Genomic DNA, 23,715 nt, shown 5'->3' with positions numbered 1-23,715 from the left:
TATTAAAATATTTTCAAATAGTACTTTCAAATGGAAAATATTCTGGCATTTGCCAAGTAATTTAGACACTCTGTAAATGTTAACTTTGCAGAATGTTTCATTATTTCATTATTCGTTCTGTCATATACATTCTTACTGCAGTTTATTCTTGTTTCCAGCAGATGTCTTAAGTGCCCTAGGAATGATTATGAGAGCTCTTTTTTTTATTGCTTATCCAACAAAGTAAAAGAGAAAAGACCAGGCTCTCCCCTGTCTGCTTAATACTCGGGGTAAATCCATTTTGCTGTACGTCCTTACCACCAGTGTTACCCAGTTGAGGATCAGGCTCAGTCTGATTATACAGTTTCTAGATGCTTCATTACTGTAGGAAGAGCAGTTGCAGACAGACAGTGATCAGGTCAAGCATGTTTGTACAGTTGGGGTTTCAGAAGGAATGGGAGATCGTTTGTACTGGCTTTGTCAATATTGTTTCCTCAAGTAATGCTATGGGCTCTGCCCAGATTAAATCAGCTTCATATAAAAAAGTGGCATGATTTCATAAGTTACATGGACATCTGACTGACTAAATGGGCCAATTAATCTTCTAAAGCTATGTGAATCTCAGGATCATGTGTGTTTGTCACCACTTCATTCCAGCAGGGGAACAAACAGGTTAGGTTTGCCTGGATTTGACATTCACTGCCCATGTTCATTCTCTGTCCCTCTCCAGCCCCAGGATAAATTTTTGCAGTTCTCGTACCCCTCCCTGCAGGGCCAGGTTCCCTGCTGACATGGAGGCCTGCAGCTGGCATGGATGTGCCAGGTCTTAGGCTTTACCTTGCTCATTGCCCTGTGCTGCTGCTCCTGCAGCAGATCAGCTGCACACAGCTGCAGTGCAGTGCTGGCAAGTGCAGGCTCAGGTTGCAGCCGTGTGCCGTGATTCCTCCCCTCTGACATGCACTGGGCAATCAAATAGTGGAGAGAACTGCTATTTTATGGCTTTATCGAGCCCTGTGCTCTACCTTGCTCAACAGACTTGCACGTTACTGGAAGCCTTTCCACCCACAGAAATGGGAAGGGGAAGTTCTTGTGAGTTAAATTCTCACTTCGGGCAGCAGCAGCATTTTGTCTGCCTAAGGCCACAGCTTTTGCTCCTTCTCTGATAATTAATGGCAAAACTGTCAGGGACCATCTCCCCATGCAGAGGAAAAGTGGTACCAGGTCACCAAAGCTGGACATGCACAAGCGAGTCGGTAATACTTGTGCAGCACTAGATCTGAGCCTGCTGAGATGGCAAGACTGCTTCCAGACACAAGCTGGCAGGTTTGTGCAGAGCTACATGCTGCTACATAGACTTAACAGCTTGGGTCTCCACTAGTTTGAGGAAATTGGCACTGCACACTGTACACTGATGTAGATGCTTCCCAGGTTGCAACCTGGGGAATGAATGCAATGAATGGTCTCTACCAAGGCAGTCCCTTCGCAAGGGATCTAGTGTGACCAGGAAGCAAAACCAGCTGTTCTAAAGAAAGGCTAGCAAATTCATCTCTCGGTGCAGGACCTGTCAGATAAGGGCTTGCCTTATATATCCAAGCTTCTTGTACAACCTGGCACTTGATGCAGGAGCTTGGCCGGCCTTTGCATGCTGCCTCCGGTAGAGCGGAGGGCTGCAAGTCCCCTGGTGTGTCAGAAGCAGCACAGCTGCAAATGCAGAGGAGCAGCTGTATTCTCCATGCAAAGATTTTCCATTTTGTACTTCACTTACTTGCTCCAGTGGCTCCATAAAACCAGTATAAACCAATATTGCATCCTCAAGAAAGATAACTGGATTTGGCAATGAATATAGTGTATTTTAATATGGATAATTGAGTAGGGGTTAAAATAAAGAATACTGGAGATAACTGGATTTGGCAATGAATATAGTGTATTCTAATATGGATAATATTATGGATATGGATATAATAATAATATGGATATGAGTAGGGGTTAAAATAAAGAATACTGTTTTTTTTAAAAAAAAGTTATGGCATGGAAATAAATATTACTCCCTGAATTTTTAATGCTGCAGCTATGACTAGGTTCATTTAGAGGACCAACCAGCTTGATGCTGTCCCTATCAAAGCCAGTGGTAAAACTCCCATGAGATTCCGGTTTGAGTTGAATTTACCATCTTAATGGGAATAAGGAAGGAAGCTTGCCACAATTACCCTTTTTTATCATGTTTTGCTTGACGATTAGCAAACAAAACACTGTGTAATAAATTTATACACTGCTGACATGTTGAACAAAATGCAGATCAAAAACCTCATATAAATCATATTGTGTGTGCTTTATTAAATTAACGTACAATGCCAGGGGATGTGCTGCAAGAAAGACGATGCTGAAATGAGAGTAATGTTTAATATGTGAACTGTGAGAATTGGTTAGAGTAAGTGTCATGCAGCACAGCCAATGGCATCTAATAGGTTCGGGTGAGTAGTCGCAGACTGCAGATTGATAATTCAGGTAAGACCGTGAGGACAACCCCTCCTGTGAATCTCCTGTGGCATGCCTGTGCTGAGTCTGAGTACTGCCTCTCTCTTGTGACACACTGCATAAATACACCACTGATGTATGGGTCCAACATCACCTGGCAATCAGGCTTTATCATGGCACCCACAGCCCAGTATGCAACACCATTTCCCATCTAATCCTCTGATGGAGCAAGCCAGTTCCACCCATGAGGTGAGGATCAGCCGGAATGGCGGGGTGTGCAGTCTTGTCTGAATCCAGGCACTGCTCGTTGAAAAAGGCTAGATTTGGGGATCTGGGTTGCTCCTTTCCCTGTGATGCCCTTCCAGAGCATCAGATAAGTGGAGAGGATGATCAATAAAATAGTAGAAAATGCTTATAATGGCCACATTCAGTGTTGTTTCAGGGTCTGTATTTGATGAGAAAGCAGGGAAAATTTAGACTATTGTCTCTCAGCTGCATATATTTCTATGGGGCTTTGCTGACAGGGTCTCAGCTGAGGGTATCCAGCAGAAGGTTCTGTGCATCTCCTTTGCTTTGAAGCAGGTATGATTTGAGACAGCTTTTAGCCATGGAGGCAAAATTTCCAGCTCAGCTGCTAAGTTTAATCAGGATTCCTTCAGTAAGTGGAGAATTAAATGTCAGAGAACTGTAAGTCCTTAAAACAAATGGCAGTTCTATGGTATTGGACAAGTCACTTAATTTCATTTTTCCTGTCTACAATAGAAATGGTCCAGGAATTCAAAGGGATGTTTTTACAGGACCAATGAGATACTTGGCAAGTCACAGGAGACTTGGTTTGATTTTTTTTTACGGGGGAAAATATTCCTAATACAAAATGTTGACACTAGAAGGAAAAAACAGCAGCAGAGAAACAGAAAAATAATCTGCCAAAGCAAACTGACTTAGAAAAGAAAAACACTTCACTTGTCATCATCTCTCTTCTGTGTTAGCAACAAAAGAATGTTTTCTCCTAGAAGCCTCTGGAAAACATCACTTATCTGACGCGTCCTCCGGGCCATGCGATGCCTGTATCACCAGACGACACCCCAGTCACGACTCAGCTAACTTCACCCACCGGCCTTTACAAATACCGTTTGGTTATTAGCTTATCACCTGGCCAGTCCAAGGGCTAGCCATTTCAGGGAAAGTACAGAAATCCTTATCATAAGTAATGCAACTAGCGTTATCTGCCATCTCACTCTGCTCTTCTAGGGCAGCTAAGACGCTGCATCATTTACTGCTGCACTATAGAGTGAAACACATCTCTCTGTGCGGGAAATGTATTTACAAAGATTACCCAGCAGAAGAGCACGAAATGAATGATTTGTACCAGAACCTGCAGCTTATCAGGAAAATGATGTTTGGCACCTAATGTCTGGCAGAACGTAGCACATTTCCAGTCGTGGCGGTTGCAGAAGCAGAGCTGCTTCCAGCAGGGCTGCAGGTAGCAGGGGGCAGATCGATGGCAGCTGGACCCAGGGCCAGCAGAGAGCCCCTGTGCCTGGTGGGGACGGCAGCTTGCGGCAGCGGTGGGCATGGGTGGCACAAGTGCTTCATGGCTGTAGCTCTAAGAGCAAACCTGCCCCCAGAGAAGCACTCACCTCCTATTGCCCAGCCCCTCAGCCCTCACAGTAGAATGCTTTTTTTTCTCCACTATTTTTCCTAGTTCTTTCTGGCTAATTGTAGCATCTCAGCATGGTCCCTAAGCAAAGAAAAAAAAGATAAAAAACTTCCAGAGAGGTCCAAGCCCTCCTAATCTCAGAAGGAAAACAAGCAAGCCCCCACCCCTGCAGCTCTCCCTCAGTCACAGACCCCATCTACCCAAAACACAGCCCCCTTCCCCTTTTTATAGCTGGCAGCCACTGTTCCTAAAGCGCCAGTGGCATCTCTTAGCCCACTCATTTAATCCCTGGATGCCTGGTTTGCAACTTCGTCTGGTGGTGTCTGTACCAAGCATTAAATGTCATGAGGGTTCAGAAGTTGCATGATTAGAGTCTTCATTTGTCTTTTTAGGTTATGTTTTAGTTCAGTCAGTTTTAAAACTTTTACCAACAGTTGTGAAGACTGTTCCATTCTAAACAAAAGCTGGTCTTATATGATGGCAGGTGTTTGAGTTTTTAAGTGACATGCCAATCACTATGAAGGCTGGCAGTGCTTGTTCCTGGACTTTTTTTCCCTCATCTTGCCCCAAATGCCTGTGACAGAGAAGAAAGGTTCCCGTATGTGAAGGGTTAATCTACCTGTGTTAAACCCACTAGAGTTTGTCTGTCGCTCTCTGTGGGGGATGAAAGTGAACAGGATCCAGTATTCTTCAGGAGGTAAAAAATTAATTTTCTTGAAGTGCTAGCAGAGAACAAGGATTATTGAGTATTGCAGGGGCTCTAGAAATGCTGCAGAGAAAGGCTGGGACCCCCATGTCAAACCTGGTGAGAGGTGGGGGGCTGTTAGAGTAGCTCCGAGGAGGTGTCGGTGTCAGGCACCCCTTTATTGGGTAAAAACCTTCCCTTTTTTCGGCTTTGCTCAGGCCTGGCTGGCTGGGGTAGGAAGCAATGGTGCAGCTGCCCTCTTTACCTTTGAGGTCTGTGTTGATGGGCTGTTCTGCAGCCTGATAAACCTGCATGGCTTCACACAGACAGGAGCTAAACTGAACTCTGAGCACTGAACACTTCCCCTGAAGTGAGTCAGGTTTCCAGTGATGTGGTAAAAAAAGAACAAGACTAGAAGGCCTTCGAGGCTGCCATGCGGGAGTGCAACCGTCTGGGCAGTGGCTGAGCCCCGTGCCTGTAACAAACCGCAGCCTCCCTTTTAAGCGTACAAATGAATCAACAGATGAGATGCTACAACTTCTACTCACTTGTTGCTCTTGGGCAGAGACATACGCTATTAATTTCTCTTCATACATTCGTCCTCTAATTCTTCATCATCTGCACTGTTCTCACAACACCTTCCAGTTTCAGCACAGCATCCTGGTGGTGAGGTGCCCAACACAGCGTTGCTACAAATGGCAAAGATTGAGGCAATGTTCAGAAAAACACACCATTTGCTGCAGAAGTAGTTGGCAGAGATAGCCCAGGTAAACATGAAAGGAATCTCTTAGGATCAAGCAAGTGCAATCAATCAGCACGACAGCTCAGACTAAGGAGATAAAGCTACGTTTGCATTTATGCTCTAACCTGTTCTCTCAAAGGAGAACATTAGGATGTTTGCTTAGATGTTACAAATTACTTGGGAAAAAGGTGCCTTGATGCAGTGCTCTGGTTTCGGCTGGGACAGAGTTAATTTTCTTCCTAGCAGCTGGCATAGTGTTGTAGTTTGTATTTCATATGAGAATAATATTGGTAACGCACTGATGTTTTATTTGCTGCTGAGCAGTGCTTACACTAAGACAAGGACGTTTTCAGCTTCCCCTGCTCTGCCAGGTGCCCAAGAAGCTGGGTTAGGTGGGGGCACAGCCAGGACACCTGACCCCAACTGGTCCAAGGGGTATTGCATACCATATGATGTCATGCTCAGTATAGAAACTGGGGGGAGTTGGCTGGGGGCCCGCTGCTCAGGAACTGGCTGGGCATCGGTCAGCAGGTAGTGAGCAATTGCATTGTGCATCACTTACATTGTATATTCTTTTATTATGATAACAATAATTTTCCCGTAACTGTTACGTGTGATGGAGCCCTGCTTTCCTGGGCATGGCTGAACACCTGCCTGCCCATGGGAAGTAGGGAATGAATTCCTTGTTTTGCTTTGCTTTGCTCACGTACCCAGCTATTGCTTTCCCTATTAATCTGTCTTTATCTCGACTCATGAGTTTTCTCACTTTCGCTCTTCTGATTCTTTTCCCCATCCCACCAGGGGGGAGTGAGTGAGCGGCTATGCGGGGCTTAATTGCTGGCTGGGGTTAAACCACAACATGCAGATCGCAATTACGCTCTGTTGGTTGTTTTGGCTCTTTCTGCAGTGAAACAGAAGCTCACACCAAGGGACTTAGGTGCTGCCAGCAGGAGAAACTTCTGCACAGTTCTCTAGGAGCTGGAGGTTTTAAGTGTGTTACGTGCTGGCAATCGTGGCCATAGTAGAAGAATTTTTTCTGGCAAAAACTGGCCAGGATTAATCCCCAAGCTCACAGAAAATGCGCAGGGAAGCACAAAATGGAGGCTGAGGCCAGACTCAGGGATACACAGTATCCTAGGATGATTTTTGCATTTTATCTGGCCCGATGCCACACAAAGGCAGCCTGCTGCATCCCTGCTGGCCTGGTCGCAGCCTCTGTGTGTTAGACTGTATGGCAGTCAAGTATAGATGGCCCAGCGGGAAAGCTGGTAAAAGGCAGAGCTTTATTAGTAATCACAGAGAGTTTGCAGAAGGCTATGCCTGTTTGCTTTCAGCCTTATCCTGACCCAGTGATTAGGGATGCACTGATCGTTATTTGCTTATTAAGACTTGAAAACAGAGGGCAGAAATTTACTCTGCTCCTCTTCACAATCAGCAAGTGTTCACATGAGCTTTTAGATTAGAGCAGATGCAGTAACTACTGAAGTGAGATTTTCCAGGGACATTGCAGCCTCTAGAACATGACCTGCACGACTGGGATGAACCAAAGTTAACATTTCCTCTTTGTTTAGGAATTAAACTGAAGTTCATTTCACCATTTCTTCCTTTCATGCAGGGAGACCTTTAAAGCCCTGTACTCAAGTACAGGCTTGGGATGACCTGTAAGGTTTGGTAACAGTAATCACTTCTTTGAAAAAAAAAAAGGTATAAGCCTCCTTGCAGCCCTGAGTTGAGACTAAGACCCAGGGAGAGTGGGATTTTAGATTCAATCATGTCCTTCTGCTTTCTTTTAGATAATTTGGTGGTAGCTGTTTTGGATCCTATTTTAAGATTATTCTCTTAGAGTATCTTCATTTCTGAAAGGAACTGTCTCTCTGAGGATAACTTGAGTGCCAACCCATCTCCCAATGCAATCTGAGTGCTAAAATTCTGGAAACTAGTTTCTATCCATATCAAAATACACTTCCCTGAACACCTCGTGAATGGTACTTATATAATGTTTTGAATTTCTTAGACTATATAGACATTTTATATCTAAATTGTTAATGTTCTGTAAAGTAGCACACTCAGCCATTTTAATAACCTCAATGTACTCTGTAATAAAAAAAAATTCTTTGTATATCCCTCAGTGACCAAAATGGAAAATAAGACCTCAAATTTTTCTCTTAACCAATTCCAAGTCAGTTCCCTAATGTGACCATAATATTAGAATAAAACATGTAAGCCGAGGATAATGCTATGCTCAATATTTTATTTATATTTTTATGTAAACATAATTTGCTTTGTAGGCACAATATAACAAAAGCTCTAAAGCAACAAATACAATTAAACAGTGTTTCAGTTCACTTCAATCAGGCTTAAGTTAAAGAGAAGCTTTCACAGTTCCTTTAAGGCAAATTGAGAAATAATTTGTTTCACTTGAAGAAACTATCCAATTGTCTTAGAGTTGTTTAAACAACACTGTCAGTAGTAAGCACAAGCCTTCATTTCTGCTACAATAAGACTCGGTCAGTAGCAAGTCTCAGCATCATCATTTTCTATAGCATGCCCTCTACCACTTCAGATGCAATACTACTGTTTGTGGTCTTCTAAAAGGTACCTAGGGCTTGTGGGCCAAATTCTGCTAGCACAAATCCTGCTTCCAGAACAGACACCTGAAAATTTTCCATTCACTTCAGTAGTAACCTTCGTATATGCCATATTAATACCAGTAAAACACAGAGTAGGGTTTAGCTTGCTGATGGTAATACTCATCTGTGTTGCACTTCGGAAGATCCAGTATTCCTTCGTGGTCACTGCAAATACCTGACATTCTGCTGATCAGAAAATGGCCCTAAAATTGGTATGAATTAGCATGAAGAGTATTTTTGCCTTGCTAACAAAACCAGAAAGAACTAGCCAAAATTATTTCATTTGATTGTTGCCCCTGTGGTGTCTGTGGCCATGACCAAGATCACCCATCTTTATTTGTCTTGAAGGGTAATTTAACTGTAGAGCCAACCATACTGCGGTTTATAACAGAAGAACGGATTTGCTATTCTGCTTGCCCTACTAATTTAAGGCCTTGAGAATGCCACTTTACTGCCAGCTCGAAGGTCACCAGCAATATTGCTCACTTTGGCGTCAAATCAAAATTCCTAGTTATGTTAAGGTTTGTTGCAGGACAATATCATTACACTAACTGCAAAACAAAATTGGGCATGTTTCCTACCGTTGTCAGCTTATGAGTTGTGAAAACTTAATGGCCTTTCTTAAAAGCTCAGTTGGCAAGCCCAATACATGGAAAACTCTCACTGAATATATATTTTGGTTTTTTCTGTGGATAAAGTCCCTGTTTGGGCCTGATATGGCACTGGAAGTGTAGGCAAGTTCAGCTTGAAAAGAAAATCAACTGTAGTGAAGTTATGCATCAACATCTAGAGAAAACTGAAGTTCTGGTTTGATTAATACTTCAAGAGCTTTTTTGACATTTTTCTCCACGGTTATGTCTTCTCATTATTTTTGAATGTGTTTAACCCAAGGGAAACTCCTTCAGAATGAACATTCTGCACAATTATCTGGTATTAGAACAGCAACTTCATGAGTACAGTGTAAAGAGATGGACATTAATACTCAGGCAGCAAGATGAAACAAACAGAAAAAACCAAGAGAGAATCTTCTAAAACCACACATAAAAGTCATCCAGACGCACAAGTCCTGTCACATTGACTGAAGCCTGAGAAGTCCTCCCTCTCTGCTTTTCTGTATCAGTTTTTAACTTCTATCATTACAGGATACTTGTAGATTTAGGTGAACAACTAGCCATGCCTGGGGAAATACTTTCTTTTGAAAACAATATATTAGTTCAAAGATACATGGCGTTATACAAGGTCTCTGACATTCCTTTAGCATTTCTACTGTAGGTGATTGCAGTCATTTTAAAATAATTGTTTTAACAAGACAGTTGAGGACCTGAGTAGCTGCTGCTTGGACAGGTTGAAATACACGGAAAAAATACTTGCTTTTGTCATGTTTAGATATAGTGTCCACTAGTGGGAGGTAGATAAGACTAGCTGGTCTTTGAATACTTGATCCTGCAAATAATTACAAACGTAACTGTACATACGGAGCAGAGCTTTTGATGGAACTACTCACCTAAGTAAAGTTATCCCTGTGTATAATTTCTGATGGGATTAAGGCCTAGAACTCATTTTTAACAGGGTTAACTTCTGTAGGAGTTCAGCCCCAGCTGATCAACACATTAGCAATTTCAGAGCAGGAAACTCCGTCAACAAATTTCTTTCCACATACTGATGAGTGATCCTTACTGGTACAATTTAAAAATGAAATTTAAAATTGCTTTGGATTTTGGACACAGATGAGTCAATGTGTCCTTAGCAGAAGATGTTGATCTGTCAATAACAATGCTAACTGCTACAGGCAATTAAAGTTCTAGGTCTACAAAGAGTGGCTTGCTGACCTTTTTCTTTGCCTGTAACATACAGGTGATAGCTCAGATCAACAGGAAAGCATGATAGTTGGCACTCTGAATGAAGTGTTTAATTACTGGTGCTGATGACTAATGTGATTATACAATACTAATCAAAGTCTCTCAATTAATGATTTCTTGTAAAATTTCAGATTCCACAATTCTAAATGAGGTATTTTTGAAAATGAAGATCGGATTGCTTATAAAATCATAAAGCATGACCGAGGAAAATGAAAACTCATCTTTTTTGCAACTTTTATCTGTGGTTCATAAAAGGAAAACTATTTTAACACTGAAAATCCACAAACTTAAAATCCTCCCTCCGTTACTAGAATCTTCCAGACAGCAAGTGGGGAATTTTTTTGTTACTGTTTCCAACTTGCAAAAAAAAGCCCAAACCCCCCAAATGACTTTATGCAAAATGTTGGAATTTGCATGAGAGAGATGCCCATCTAAAATTACACAGTAAGTTAATAAGGCTTTTAAACCGCAACAGAAAAATCCATGGGACTCCTACAGGGAAATTGGGTATTACACAGGAATGTCATAATACTGCACTGGATGACAATGGCACTCGAGTTCAAAACAACAATGATCAACAGCTCATAGCTCAGCTGACTGCAGACAAATACAACACACACTGTACTACAGCATTTGTTCACTGATGCACAGAATAGATTTCCCAGTCTTGTTCCCTTCTACTTCATCAATCTTTCTGCTTCCACCATCTCTGGCTGTTACTGGATGAATGGCATGCGCTCTTTATTCTCGTTGTCCCCTTCATGGTCTTCTTCCTCTTCTCCGGCCTCACTTGTCTCTGTGCTGTCGTTGGCCATCTGCAGGATGAAAGATGAAGGACGTCAGAGCACCTTCCACGTTGTTTTATTCATTCGTATTTCAGTTTGATTCATTTGAGAAAGTGACTTTAAAAATGGAAGACAACATGGTCGCAACAGGAAAATAAACATTCTGTCTGCGCAAAACTTTCGTTGGCACTAGGCCACTTCCAGCTAAAAACCGTACGCTGTTCCCTCGCGGCTTACAGCTGAATTATGTAAGAGAAAGCTGCTTTGTGGGCCAGTTGCACAAGCAGAGCCTGATCTGTGCACTTGTAGCAGACTGATATTAAGGCTCTCAGATAGGAAATACGACTGTGTGGGAAGTTTACAGAATGTGTGAGACCTCTGGTTTACAACTCCTCCTGCATCTGCTCTTCCAGAAACAGGCAACACTATTCTTTAACGCCAGCTAATGGCTGGGATCTGGTCCCACATGAGGCGTAGTGTCATGAAAACTCAGAGAGCAACTGGTTTTGTATAACAATGAAACTTTATATAAAGAGCAGTGGATATGCAGATGCTGGCAGAATATACCCAGGACAGAGTGCAAATCTTGGATCGCACAGGAGTGGGGAGAAACTGCATTTCCATATTTTATTGAAGATGCCTGTACAGGTAGGAGGCAGTTGCAGAAATTTGTAGTTCAGGATAGCATTTAAGGAGCACATCGTGTTTTTCCACACAGAAGTATTTATTACAAGCAGTGTAAAGGTGCAAGACCCTCCTGTGCTTCACTTGTCTCTGGAGGCACAGCAAGAGTCTGGTTAACTGGGCAGCTGGTAGTGTTTAACAGCAGAGATTAGTATGACTGGATTCTCTTATACACCAACGTTACCTCTCTTAGGACACAAAAAGATTCTTGTATTAGCCTATAACTATTTCAAAACCAACTAAGGAAGGGACCTGTTTATTTTTTAAAGCGAAATGCAGTGACAGTATACCTTCCCAGTTTGATTACTAGCCTCTGCTGGAAATAGAAATAAAAAGCTCAAACACAACCTGATTTTAATGGAGAAAAGCAAAGCTCTGGAATTACCCACATTTTTAAATTAACACCCGTTCATGAAAGTGTATCAGGTTTGTTCTCACCTTCTAGTCAGTGGCTATTGTGAATATACAATATCAAGAGAACAGATGGAATAAATATATTAATGTTGTACAAGATTCTTGTTTATAGTTTTAACATGCAATTCAGCTACAAAATAATGCCCAGTTTCTGTGTGTGAGGTCCCAAAAGCCCTCCTTTTCCTTGCAGCAATTTTGTGTGAGATTTGGGGCCCATTTCAGAGTAAGAGCAAGTAAGAGCTTAACTGTAATTCCAGGTTCTTTTCTGTTCTTTCAGAACAGGAGATATCTCAGGTCTGAAAGCAAACTTCATACATCGGTATTGATCTGAAGTCAATTTTTCATTATCTTTTTACTGCTCTTTCTTACATCACCAGTGAATGTTTAGGCAGGAGCCTGACTTTCATTTACCACTGCCCTGTGTAATGTTTCAGGACCATATCAAGTTCTCCAAATCCAGTGGATGAGAGCTCCATCATAACTGTCTTCCTTCAGAACATTTCTAGAAGGAAGTATTTTGATATTGTACTTCATATATTAGAAGTAAAAGAAATTCCTACCGAAGGTACACTGTGACTTCTGTATGGCAATCAGAAAGCACTTCTACATTTGTACGCTGAAGTAATATTGACTGTGTCTTTTTCTGTTCAATCCATTTATTCTTATTAATACAGGAATTTTCTATTATGTGAAACGTCTATTTGTTTTCCATCACAGGGGCAGAAATAGATGTGGCAGTTTTACCCTGATCTAAGGCTTACAGACACATTTCTGGAGAGGCAGACAGCCACTCAGTATGGAAAATTAACTGCCAGGACTCTAGGAATTACCATTGCATTTCACTTTGGGTTAAAAATATAAATGATGATTATTGGTTCTGTTTAAGTGCTATGGATTTAGAAGAAAACAGTATAAAAAAAAATTATTGTAAGGGACATTTCTCCAAAGGTCACTACCATGCTTTAACTTGTGCAGCTGTATACCATGTGCGTAGCGCTTTGCACTCACCAGGGGAGTGGGTGCTTTCTCCACATCCAGAATTAGCTTTCCTATATTTCCTCGGTCGTGGATTCTCTGCATGGCCTCCTTCACCTGAAAGAAAGATAACCTATTGACAATTTTCAGGCACACACTATGAGAAGCCCGAATTCCTTCCTTCCACAACCACCAATACCTTTAAAGCACGCTATGTGCAAGGTCATTCAGGCAGCTGCTTGAAACAAAATTAATAGTTAAACATTTTTAGTGAATTTAGAAGGCCTGATTTTCACATCGTGTTGGCAAAAATGGGATGTGAGTCTTGATGACAGTTTCTGAATAGCGTAATAAGTACAAAATGTTAATGTAGTACAAAAGTAATGGGTAGTTGAGGTGCAGAGAGAAATATAGGCTCAGGGAGCTAGTCCCTATAGATTGTTTATTGGATTTTTCTCTTTGAAGAATACTTATCAAGAAACCCTACTTCCAGTGAAAGGATGAAATATTTTTCTACTTGACCTATGATATTTTTCAATCCATTTATTTTGCATTCCTATAGAGGGAATGCCTTATCCAGCAGTGGCTGTGATTAATGCAACACTGTGGTCCTCACTGCGTAAGCGAGTATTTCTTTCCTTCTTTTTTTCCACTTTTTTTTTAATTTTAAATAAATAGTGCCCTACAGATGCCACTAAGACTAGACATTTAACAGCTGGCTGCAATTAGCACATGTGAGAAAGGAACAGAAACCTGCGCACTGGAGAGGAGCTTATTTTGATGTATGAAGTTTCAGAACTCATGAGAGCTCAGTGCTGATGAATTGAAATTGTGTGTGTGTTGCACTGAATGTTCAATGTGCAGCATGCAGACCACTATTAAATCCCTGGAAATTGGAATATGTCAAGAGTTTCCTTGCATTCATTGTGGGAAATTTCAGGAACTGAAAATGTGCACATAAAGGCTGTTTCATATCCTCATCACACTGTTTTTTGCTGGCATAACAGGATATGTTGAGACAAGAAAGAGTTTTACGTTAATAGGATCTACCATCTGTGACATAGTTTTATTGAATATCTTAAGAATAATGGCATAGAAGTTTGAAACTATATCCTGACTTGGGAACAGGTGGGTCCCACAGTATATTTAAAAGCCTGAGCTGGGGTCCAGGCACCTAAGATCATTACTGAAAGTCTCATACAGAAGGAGGTATGAGATTTTTAAAGATACTAAGTGAATACAGCTTTCAACTTCCAATTAAATTTAATGGATGCTGGGCACAAAATGTCTTTGACATCTGTCGGCCTTATTTTGAAAGCTGACTGCAGTGAACTCAGTATTACAACCTAAGTTTTGCCAAGTGCTTCCCTCAGTTAGTAAATACCAGACTTGAAAAAAAAATTGCACTGCAAAACACAATGACTTTTTTCTTAGGGCATAATTGTAAATTAACCTTGGAAAACACAATCTTATGAATCCCACTGGATACAATGTTGACCTCTAAAAGTGTCTACAAAATCACAGTAACCTTTATGAAGTTACTTTTTACAGCATAAACAATATCCAACTATCCTATAAGACTTGTTCTGCACTATGGACAATATTCCTTTAAGAATATCTGACAAAGACGCTGAAGAAGCAGCAGCTGTATTATTTTTTTATGACTCTTATTAGCCAAATCAAGCTTTCAGGAGTCTATAGCACGGCATAAATAACCAGCATAGATGTGCTAGAATTGGAGAAATCAGCAAATGCACTTGCTCGTCCATTGAAATTTATTACCAGCACATCATGTGGAAAGCAGGGCATGCAACATTTATTTTAATTTGTACCATATCATATTTAGCAAGGCAAATTTGAGAAAATGTGCTTTCCCTGCATTTTTCACATGCACAATATCAAATTTAAAGACTCTGGAGAAAGGTTCAGGAGTTGTTTCCAGGACACTTGTAAGTAGCTTGCAAATGCAAACAGCAGGCAGAGGGAAAGGGAACAATAAAACTTATAACAATAATAGTGGCTATGGGACCCAGATGGAGCCATTAAAATCTATGAAACATTTGAAAAAAGTTTGAAGAGCTGATACAACATCTGTATATTTTAATGTTATTTGCAACTTACCTACCCAGTTAGTCAAATTCTGTACTAGTGCAAAGCCATTCAGTATGCTCTGTCTGAGTTAAGAGACCATGAGCTATTTTATAAATGAGTAATTTTTATGTTTATGGCTGCTAACAGTCCACTTATTCAACCAAGACTGCAACTACTCGTTTCCCAAGGTGCCTGAATATTAAAACCATTCCCTCTTATAGAGAGCAGAGAGCATTAAAAACCCTCTTTGCTATGGAAGTATGGTTAAGGCTCGAGCTGTTCTATGCAGACTACATAAAAGCATTTACCTTTTCCCGTGAACGTTTAAGTGCTGTGCATAGTTTGCCTTTCACAGAGTGTGGTGTGGAGCTTATGCGAAGTCTGTGCCCTGGGTGTTTGCATGTTACCAATGAATGAAGGTGGAGAATTACCCCTGCACTTGGTTAAAATCAGACCCAGGCTTAACTGGTAGTACAGTGAGGCATGTAGGAATCCTGGAATGTATTGGAGGTTCTCTGAGGTGGCTGAAGTTTGATTCAAAATAAACATCCCTTCCAGTAGCAAGGATCAAAAGGGTTTCCCTCTTCTTACAGAACTGTGTTCCTGAATTACTTTTCACCAATTATTCTTTATCGGTTGCTTTTTGCATTTGTCAGCTCAAATCCAAGTAAATGGATCAGACGAACTTTTGTTCACATGGACAAGTTAATTGAATTTCTCCTTGTGCAGTATCATCAGCAGAGGGCTCTTGGATTGGAAACAGTGCAAGGGAGCGTTTAATAACAGAGTTTCCATTGGAATAAAGGACACACATTCTGTTGGTCTTTGTTTGCCTTCAGTATAGCTCAGCCCTTAGAGGGCTTGTGTCTAAACTAATGCTGAGCTACAGATTTTAGCCTTGAGAAGCCCCAGATTGACACGATACGTATCACAGAGCTCTGCACTGGGATCAGAACTATTTTTACACGTTAGTGGACCATTGGAAAATGCTTCCACTTTCCATGTTATTTCCGTAAGGAAAGCTGGCAAACCAGTTACTGAAAAACAAGAAAGCTCCGGAACGCTGCACAGCCACGCACTGTCAGATGAATCCAGCGTAGGCCCTCCTAGGCAGCAGTAAAGGAAGATGATTAATAGCAAAGGAGAAATAAAAGGAATCCCAAGTTTGTCTTTTCCCTCAAGCACATTTGCATTAATTTGTATTTTAGTCTGACATACTGTTTTAAAGCATACTCTGGAGCAGTATCACCTTCCCCTGGCTGTTCAGTCTAGTGGAAAATGATAACAAACACAGGAAAAGGACCTTTCTAACCCAGTTTGAAACAATTTGCATCAGCTTTAGGGACTATGCTTTTATAATTGGAAAACCAATTTTGAACAAGTATATTTCTTCTATCCCTTTCAGCCCTACAAATTGTAGATTTATGGATATGTTATCATATATCCTCATTCAAGTGTTTCAGCAATGACACTGAATCTGGAAATTAAGACTACTTATGCAATAATGAGGTCATCTATAAAACAAAAAACATGGTCTAGAAAGACAAAACCAAGGTACCTCAAGGTCCTTTACAAGCCATGCTTACCATGCCCTGTAAGAAATATTCAAATGCTCATTTTTCCATCATAACTCCCCCAGTGATGCAGATTTTCTGAGCTTTTTACAAGCTCCTTCCTTATACCACTCTGCTGGACCCCAGCAGAGCGGCAAGGAATATAAAACATATAGAGCTTAATTAGGAACGTTCAGAACCATCGCACTGTGTTAGCATTATAGGCAAAATTTAGCAGCTTGAACATTCCTTAGAAAATTTTAATCACACACTTGCACATTTAGAGGTGTTATGCTACCAATGCTATCAACAGAATTCTTCAAAGAAGTCTTGATACAAACACCGGATAAATAAAATCACAAAGCTGGCAAAGGCGGCCTGTTGTGAGAAAGCCTATTCAAGTATATTTTCCTGAGGGGATGTTATGGTTGGGATCTCAGAGCTTCTCTTGGATCAGAGCCATTTCTGTCCATCTGTATTGTGTATCGTACTGAGAAGAGCAACAATTACTGTCAATAGACCTTGCTAGGAGCTTAAGGGCAGAAATGCCTTCATGCTACCGGTCAGAGAATGCTCTGAAAGAGGTTTCACGACAGCTCTCTCTCTGAAGTATAAAGTCTGACAGCTCTACTGAACCCTCGCCAGCACCACTGCAGCGTCTCTCTTGGGGTACTCCTCAAAAGTATCAAGAACTTGGATATGGCGTCCTCTTTAAAATTTCTTATTCTGTTTCAAATAGGTTCATCTTCTCCAGCCTGAAATCTTTTCAAAATCAAGCCAAGGTACTTACCTTAATCACCAGCAGTCATTTTCAGAATACTGTTTAATACTTTCATCTCCTACCAGACTAGATTTTCTCTGTCTTCAAAAACAAGCTGTAACAACGAGGCCTCCCTCTAACAATTTTTATATAGAGAAGTATTGCAAAAAGTTAGTGCTTTTAAAATTCTGCATACAACCTAAAACAGAAAAGCAAGGAAAAAGCAAGTTGACCAGGCACACTGGGTTCTAGGTTCAAGGGACAGGTATCTGCCTTGTCTTTCTACTTTCAAACATCAGGGCACTACAGGCTTTCAAAGACACTGCAGATGATTATCTACGCAGAAGAATAGGATTTTGGAAATTCTAACAATGGATAAGTCTGGAATTCCATGTGGGTCTAACAGACTTTTAAAACCTGGACTGAGAAAGCTTAATACTTGTTCCTCCCAGTGAGAACTTTGACAATAACTGGCTGTGCTGACAGTTGTTTGCAAATTCAGAAATGATGCCACACACAGGGTGATGGCGTGCAACGTTCTGCTCAACCTTCCTTTGCTGATTAAAAAATAAAAATTATTGAATATTACGATCCTGTCCAGTTCATACAAGAGACAACACAAAGAAATCACAATGGGGAAATCTCAGAATATCTCAGGACAACGCTTAGACTAGGCAGGTCTATGTGTTCTGTTTGTGTGGTTTGGGTGAGTCTTTATTTCTGTGCCTTGTGATGGGGAAAAAGATTAGTCTGGTCTCTACTTTGTGGGGTTTTTTTTAAAGATATCTTTCCAATGGAGTAGGTTGCTAAAATGATTCATTCAGTGTTGCTGATTCTATTGGATTTGGGCAATTTGTTATCATTTTAGAAAGACTGATTGTGTACCTTGAAATTACTGATACTTAGGTCTTGATGCTACCTATTACCAAAGTAAGCCAAAAAAGACAACACAAAAATTAAATAATTTTTAAACTTTCTCTGTGAAATTTCAAAATGGTACCTTTTTGTAAAAACAAGAAGTTGTCACTGCAGCAAAAGGGAATATTTTCAACTAGACTGCAGTTCACAGACATGCCTATATAGTCTCAATTTAATAAAACAACTAATTTAGTAGTATCACATTAGCTTTTGAGATTGTTAAAGGGAAATAGCATGGTATTATAAATACATTTCCTGTTCCTTGTAGCAACAATATGCTGAATTGATACAGTACCTCTAAAAGAAAGATTTCCAAATTTCTTTAGCTAATACCTCATGGCAGACCATATGATCTGCAGTTCTTATTTCACTAAAAGCCAAAGAGAATAAACTACAGTAACAGCCACAAATTATTTTTCTCTACTGAATATAAGAGCAGTGTACGCACTGGGAACATGGTATGATTTTATTGTAGCCATTCTGTCATTAGTGAGCTGACAGCAATTCTAATTTAAAATAAAATACAAGCTTGCATAAAAAAAAAAAAAGAGAAAAACAAAGGTGATTTTGGTTTCTTACTAGCATTTCTAAAATAGTAAAGTACTAATAATAGCAGAGTACTAATACTGCAACTAAGAAACCAGCTCTTTTAGGAATCACGTTATATCCACAAACGACTGACTTAAGTTTAATGAAGTGCTCTGTCAGCACGCCTGACTAATTTGCAATACGTTTCTATGTGAGAAATATATGTTAAAAAAAGCACAGAATTAAGCACGTTATTACCTGTAACCACTCAGACTGGAAAAAAGATCTTCATACTGAAATTAAAAATAGCAGCCACAACGCATTTTTTTACTCAAATAATTTCTGCAAATCTAAAATCATGAAAAACACAGCATATTCCAAACAGAGCAAGTAACATAATATGCTATCAGATTATGACATTATATTTGGATATTTGCAGCTAGCTTCTGATTACATTGGTTTTCTATAGCTTTTGATGGGAGTGTGTAAAAACAGTCCATTTTAAAGTGACTAATAGACTTTTTTTTCTGAAATGCATCTTGTACACATGCCTTAGTACTGTTTTTTTCCTACACTCTCCTTGGATTTTTGTCTGGTTTTAGCACTGTATTTTCCCCAGGTGAAATTGGTAATGCGACAGATTTCTTGTCTGACTTTTCATCTTAAATCATTCATTTCAGGTCTCCACCTCTACTGTCCTGGTGGTCACGGCAGTGATGCTTCAATTTGCTGAAGACTGCAACCAAAGTGAGACCAAGTGAGGAGTACAGTGCCTTACAGGAGATATCTTATGGTGTAACCTTGGATCTCCGTTACAGAACAAGCTTGCAAACTGTACTGGGACCATGATTACCTTGGAAAGTTCCTCAACAGAGGTGTTTTCCCGGATGTAAGTCTGATCCTTTATAAATAATATATGCCTGAAACAAAGAATTGTGCTTCAACTTTGTACTCCTGTAGTCAAGCCTCCGCTTATTTACCCATTTTACTTCAAACTAATGTGTTGGCTGTTCCATGTTTGAAATCAAGAGCCAACAGTAATCTCCACTGAGGTATTCATAAATGCTTGCTGACATTCAGTTGTCTCCAGAACTTCATTTTGTTCTTAGAATATAGCAAAAGCAGTCTACTGCTTTATAAATATAGAAAAAGTTAAATGGAAAATGTATTACTAATTATCTGTTGCAACATTTCACAGTGTGAAAGACAAATGCAGCCTGCCGAAGAAATGGATGCTGTTTTCAAGCCTCTGGATATTATTTTAAACATAATGATCCATTTCTGTATTTGGCTCTTATAAGGAACCAATCTCAGGAGTAAAATAAGAGAGACTGCAAAGCTGGAACACTAAACTGCTCGCTATGCCAGTGTAACACATCGGGGGCTTTAGGCCTGCGTTAGTAATATGGATGTTTAGTAGAGAGAAAAAATGAAGGCAACATGCCATGGAAAAACGTCCTAGGGTGAATGTCAAAACATAATGCTTTCATCACCCTACATGAAGCTGTTCAGCTCAGTAATATAATGAATTTTATCAATTTATTTTTTTTTAGCAAAGTTATACATTTACATCAGAAAAAAAAAAAAAGGAATTGAAAGACACTGGTGCAATGGAAGGGTGCATATTCTTTTAACTCCATGATGTTGAATGCAGTTTGTTGCACGTAAGTGCCATCTACAGATTGCAGTTTCATTTTTGCAGACAACTTCCTCGCTCTCAGCTAAGGCAAGTTTATTGGATGGCAGCAGAAGACAGTGTACTTTCTTTTCTTGGGCCTCTCTGGTGATAGTGGGTTTCCCTGAGGTATAGGAAAGGATTTCGGCTGACAATAAAGGAATCCTTCATTCCCCTTTTTGCTAAATTAGGCCATAGTATGAAAGGCCAAAGAATCTTACACCAAGGTTACAAATTTGAACTAATTTCACTTCTGGCTTGAACTAATTATCTCGGTGTAATCTGTCAAACTCACCAATTGTTCCAACACTGTATCATCACGTGTTGTCAAAAAGGTGATCAGCACCCAGATAAAGGGAACGTCCCTCACCTCCAGATGGGCACAGTGGAACAGAGCATCAATTTAGTTTATGATCTACAACTGTAATTTTTCCCTCCTATTAGTTCCACACCTTCAGGTTCAATATTGCTGTTTATTTTCACACATCATCTCAAAGAACCACCTTTTGTCCTCTGTTTACACATTGAAAACATCCAAGCCTTCCAGCACGCCAAGGCAGTTCCCCTCTAGCCCTGAAATAATCCCCTTATCCTTTGAAACCTGCACTGCAAAGATCCCCCCAAAGTCTTACTTTTCCAGCTACGCCCCTTCCCTCCTCAATCCTTCAGCTGATTCTTCAGACTAAAAGCAAAGGCAGAAGTAACAACATTTACTCTCTGCATCTGGCCATCAACCCGTCTTTTCTGCCCACATCACCTCCTATGAGCTCTTTTATCAGTATTATTTTAAGCAGCTGCACTATTTTTCTTGTGCTGCATTTACATGCAAGAGAGAGTCCAACACAGACATCTCCAAAGCAGGTGCTTTAGTGATTCTTTGCTGTAATCCCCCAAATGGCAACGTCACTACACCCCTCAAATTCTTCCTAAGCCTCTTTTGGTGTGTATATGGGAGGCTGAAAACAGCTGAAAGCAGCCATAGTCAGGTACAGTTACCCCATGCTCCCTCGCTTACTGCCTCATACCATGGGATGCTCTGGGACAGTTTTTGAAGCAGGGACTGTGCCACCTTAGGGGTGTGGTGTGTCATGTCAGCAGAACCCCCACCTGATCACAGCCATGCCTGCTAATCACAGCTGTAGCACAGACAAATAGCACCACCACCTTGTAACCATCTGTCATTGTACAGCCAATTTCATATATAAGGAAAAGAGGTGGCATAAAGCATTTTGCAACAGCAAAAAACCCGTTATCCTGAGGCTCTCTTACTTCTGTTCTCCAGAGAATCTGGGGAGAAAGAAGGGAGCACCCATTTAGCCTGCTTAACCATCAGAAACTGAATCATGTCTTTTCTCAAAAGTTTTGTTTGTTTGTTTAACTGAATTGTCACTAAAGGAACTTTCAAGTTCAGGAGAGAAAGAAGTAGCAGTAAGGTAGAGGGCAAGTACAAGAAACGCAGAAACTAGTGAAGGGATTTAAATAATTGTCTAAATACATAGGCATGTGCTAGAACTTAAAATTAGAAGCCTTGGTTCAGAAATAGGTTGGAAAAGACAAAGAAATACAGATTATCTCATGGGATCCTCCTAACTCACAGTGTGGGCTTTGGTTTGGTAGTGCTGTGCAGAACAGGTCCGAAATCTACTTTGTAGTGCTGCTATGAGGTTCAGTAGATGTTGGAAAAGGAAAGCGTACAGCATGACAGCTACTTTTTGAGGAGAATTTGGAATATTCTGTGTATACAATCAAATTTCACTCCCTGTTCCCTGGTGTAATTTCCCTGACATCCTTAGGTTGCATGTGAATGAGAAGAGCAGGTATTGGGAAAGGATAGAAGTCTCAGTTGATAAAGGAACACCGGTAGTGTTCAATAGGCTTCAATTACTCAAACATACATCCTGTAAATAAATCCTATCCTTCAAACACGGTTTTCACACAGGTCAGCACTTTCTGACCACTCCAATCTTGGCAGAGCATGAACTTTCCATTAGGAGAACTCAGTATTTTCCTTATGAAAGCCGAGAGAGCTCCCTTGCCCTGGTCCTCTATATGCAGCTAAAACAATAAGAAGTTTAGCTTCTGCGTGACTTCTGTGAGGGCTCTGTCTGTCAGAGAGAAGAGCTGTCTGCAAGAGCATTCCTTACCAGCAATTAATTCCTCTCTTGCTCACTGTCGTGTGTCTGAGAAGCCTGCGACTGCATCATGTCTGCAAAATCACATGGACAGGATCTCCATGGTGATAGTGTCACGCGGTATGCAAACATCAGCTGGCTAGTCAAGGTTACTTTGGCAACCCAAGTGTCACAGGTAATGATCCAAATCTTGTTCAGATTTATGAAGAATAATCTGAATTAAAAACTTGCCCGTTTTGCATTCTAGGGCTGGTTCTGTTCTGTTGCTGTTCGTAACAGACACCATTTCAATGAGCCCAGAGCTATCGCCATTAGAATTACAAACACTAATATCAATAATATTTATTTAAGCATCATTTGTATGCAGTAATGAAGAAAAAGATGCATACTGCAGTCTATTCTAGCTGAGATACCGCATAAGCAAAGCTTTAATACCAGAGCTTTCATTAGTGCTATAAGGCAACATGATTTTTATTATCAGACTCACTGCTGTGGTCTATTACAAAGCTACGTTGTCTTTAATATGAACTGTGAGCTGCATTATAATTGCAGATGCTCTGAGAACAGACCAGAAGAGTTTTCTTTCACGTCATTGGCATATATGGCTTTCAAAACTGACCACAGCACTCCCTACGAAGAAAAACCATGTAGTCTTGTCTTCTGGATTATGTCTGTTTAGCTTTGGTCTGTGGAAGGGAGGAAACTCAAGAAACCAAGCATAACAGTTGCTTAACTTGCTGGCAGCTCTGAGGGAACTGGTATTCTACTCTGTGCAGATTTTGCCTGGGCGTTAGGGCACAGGAAGTATACAGTGAAAGCAAAGCTCCCTGTTAGGCTACACTTGCCACAGCCCTGTTAACGTGGCTTGGGCTAAGGGAAGGGAGAGGACACGGGCTCCCTGGATATCCTGTGCCACACACGGGGAGCAGCCACCGGGCCCCTTTGCGCTAATGAACGACTCTGTCCTTCTGCTCTCACAAGTGGCATCTGTCAAAATTTAGTCCTATTGTTTTACTGGCACATTTCCTCCTCACTAATGTTGAAATGTCTCTCCCATGTTTATGCAATATGATTTAGTGGAGTAATATTTCATTGGGAAACATGTTGGCTTTTTTTTTTAAAGCTTTTTTTTTTTTTTTTTTTAAATGAGTTTGCTTTTCTCCGGCTTTG

General features: G+C 40.6%; 1 protein-coding gene across 1 annotated transcript in view; it reads right to left on the bottom strand.

Annotated features, from left to right (window-relative positions):
* Positions 1 to 8,851: 8,851 nt before the first annotated feature.
* VAT1L (vesicle amine transport 1 like) overlaps positions 8,852 to 23,715 on the bottom strand; it is a 63,727-nt gene continuing 48,863 nt past the window's right edge. The window contains exons 8-9 of the mRNA XM_009647196.2: positions 12,922 to 13,005; positions 8,852 to 10,845 (exon numbers count right to left, since the gene is read on the bottom strand). Coding sequence (XP_009645491.1) covers positions 10,747 to 10,845; positions 12,922 to 13,005 — 183 coding nt within the window. The 3' untranslated portion in view covers positions 8,852 to 10,746. The remainder of the gene's footprint in view (positions 10,846 to 12,921; positions 13,006 to 23,715) is intronic.

The sequence above is a fragment of the Egretta garzetta genome, unplaced genomic scaffold (genome assembly GCF_000687185.1).
Source record: "Egretta garzetta isolate BGI_Z169 unplaced genomic scaffold, ASM68718v1 scaffold39, whole genome shotgun sequence".
NCBI classification, from domain to species: Eukaryota; Metazoa; Chordata; class Aves; order Pelecaniformes; family Ardeidae; genus Egretta; species Egretta garzetta.
This window is presented reverse-complemented; position numbering and strand designations above follow the sequence as displayed.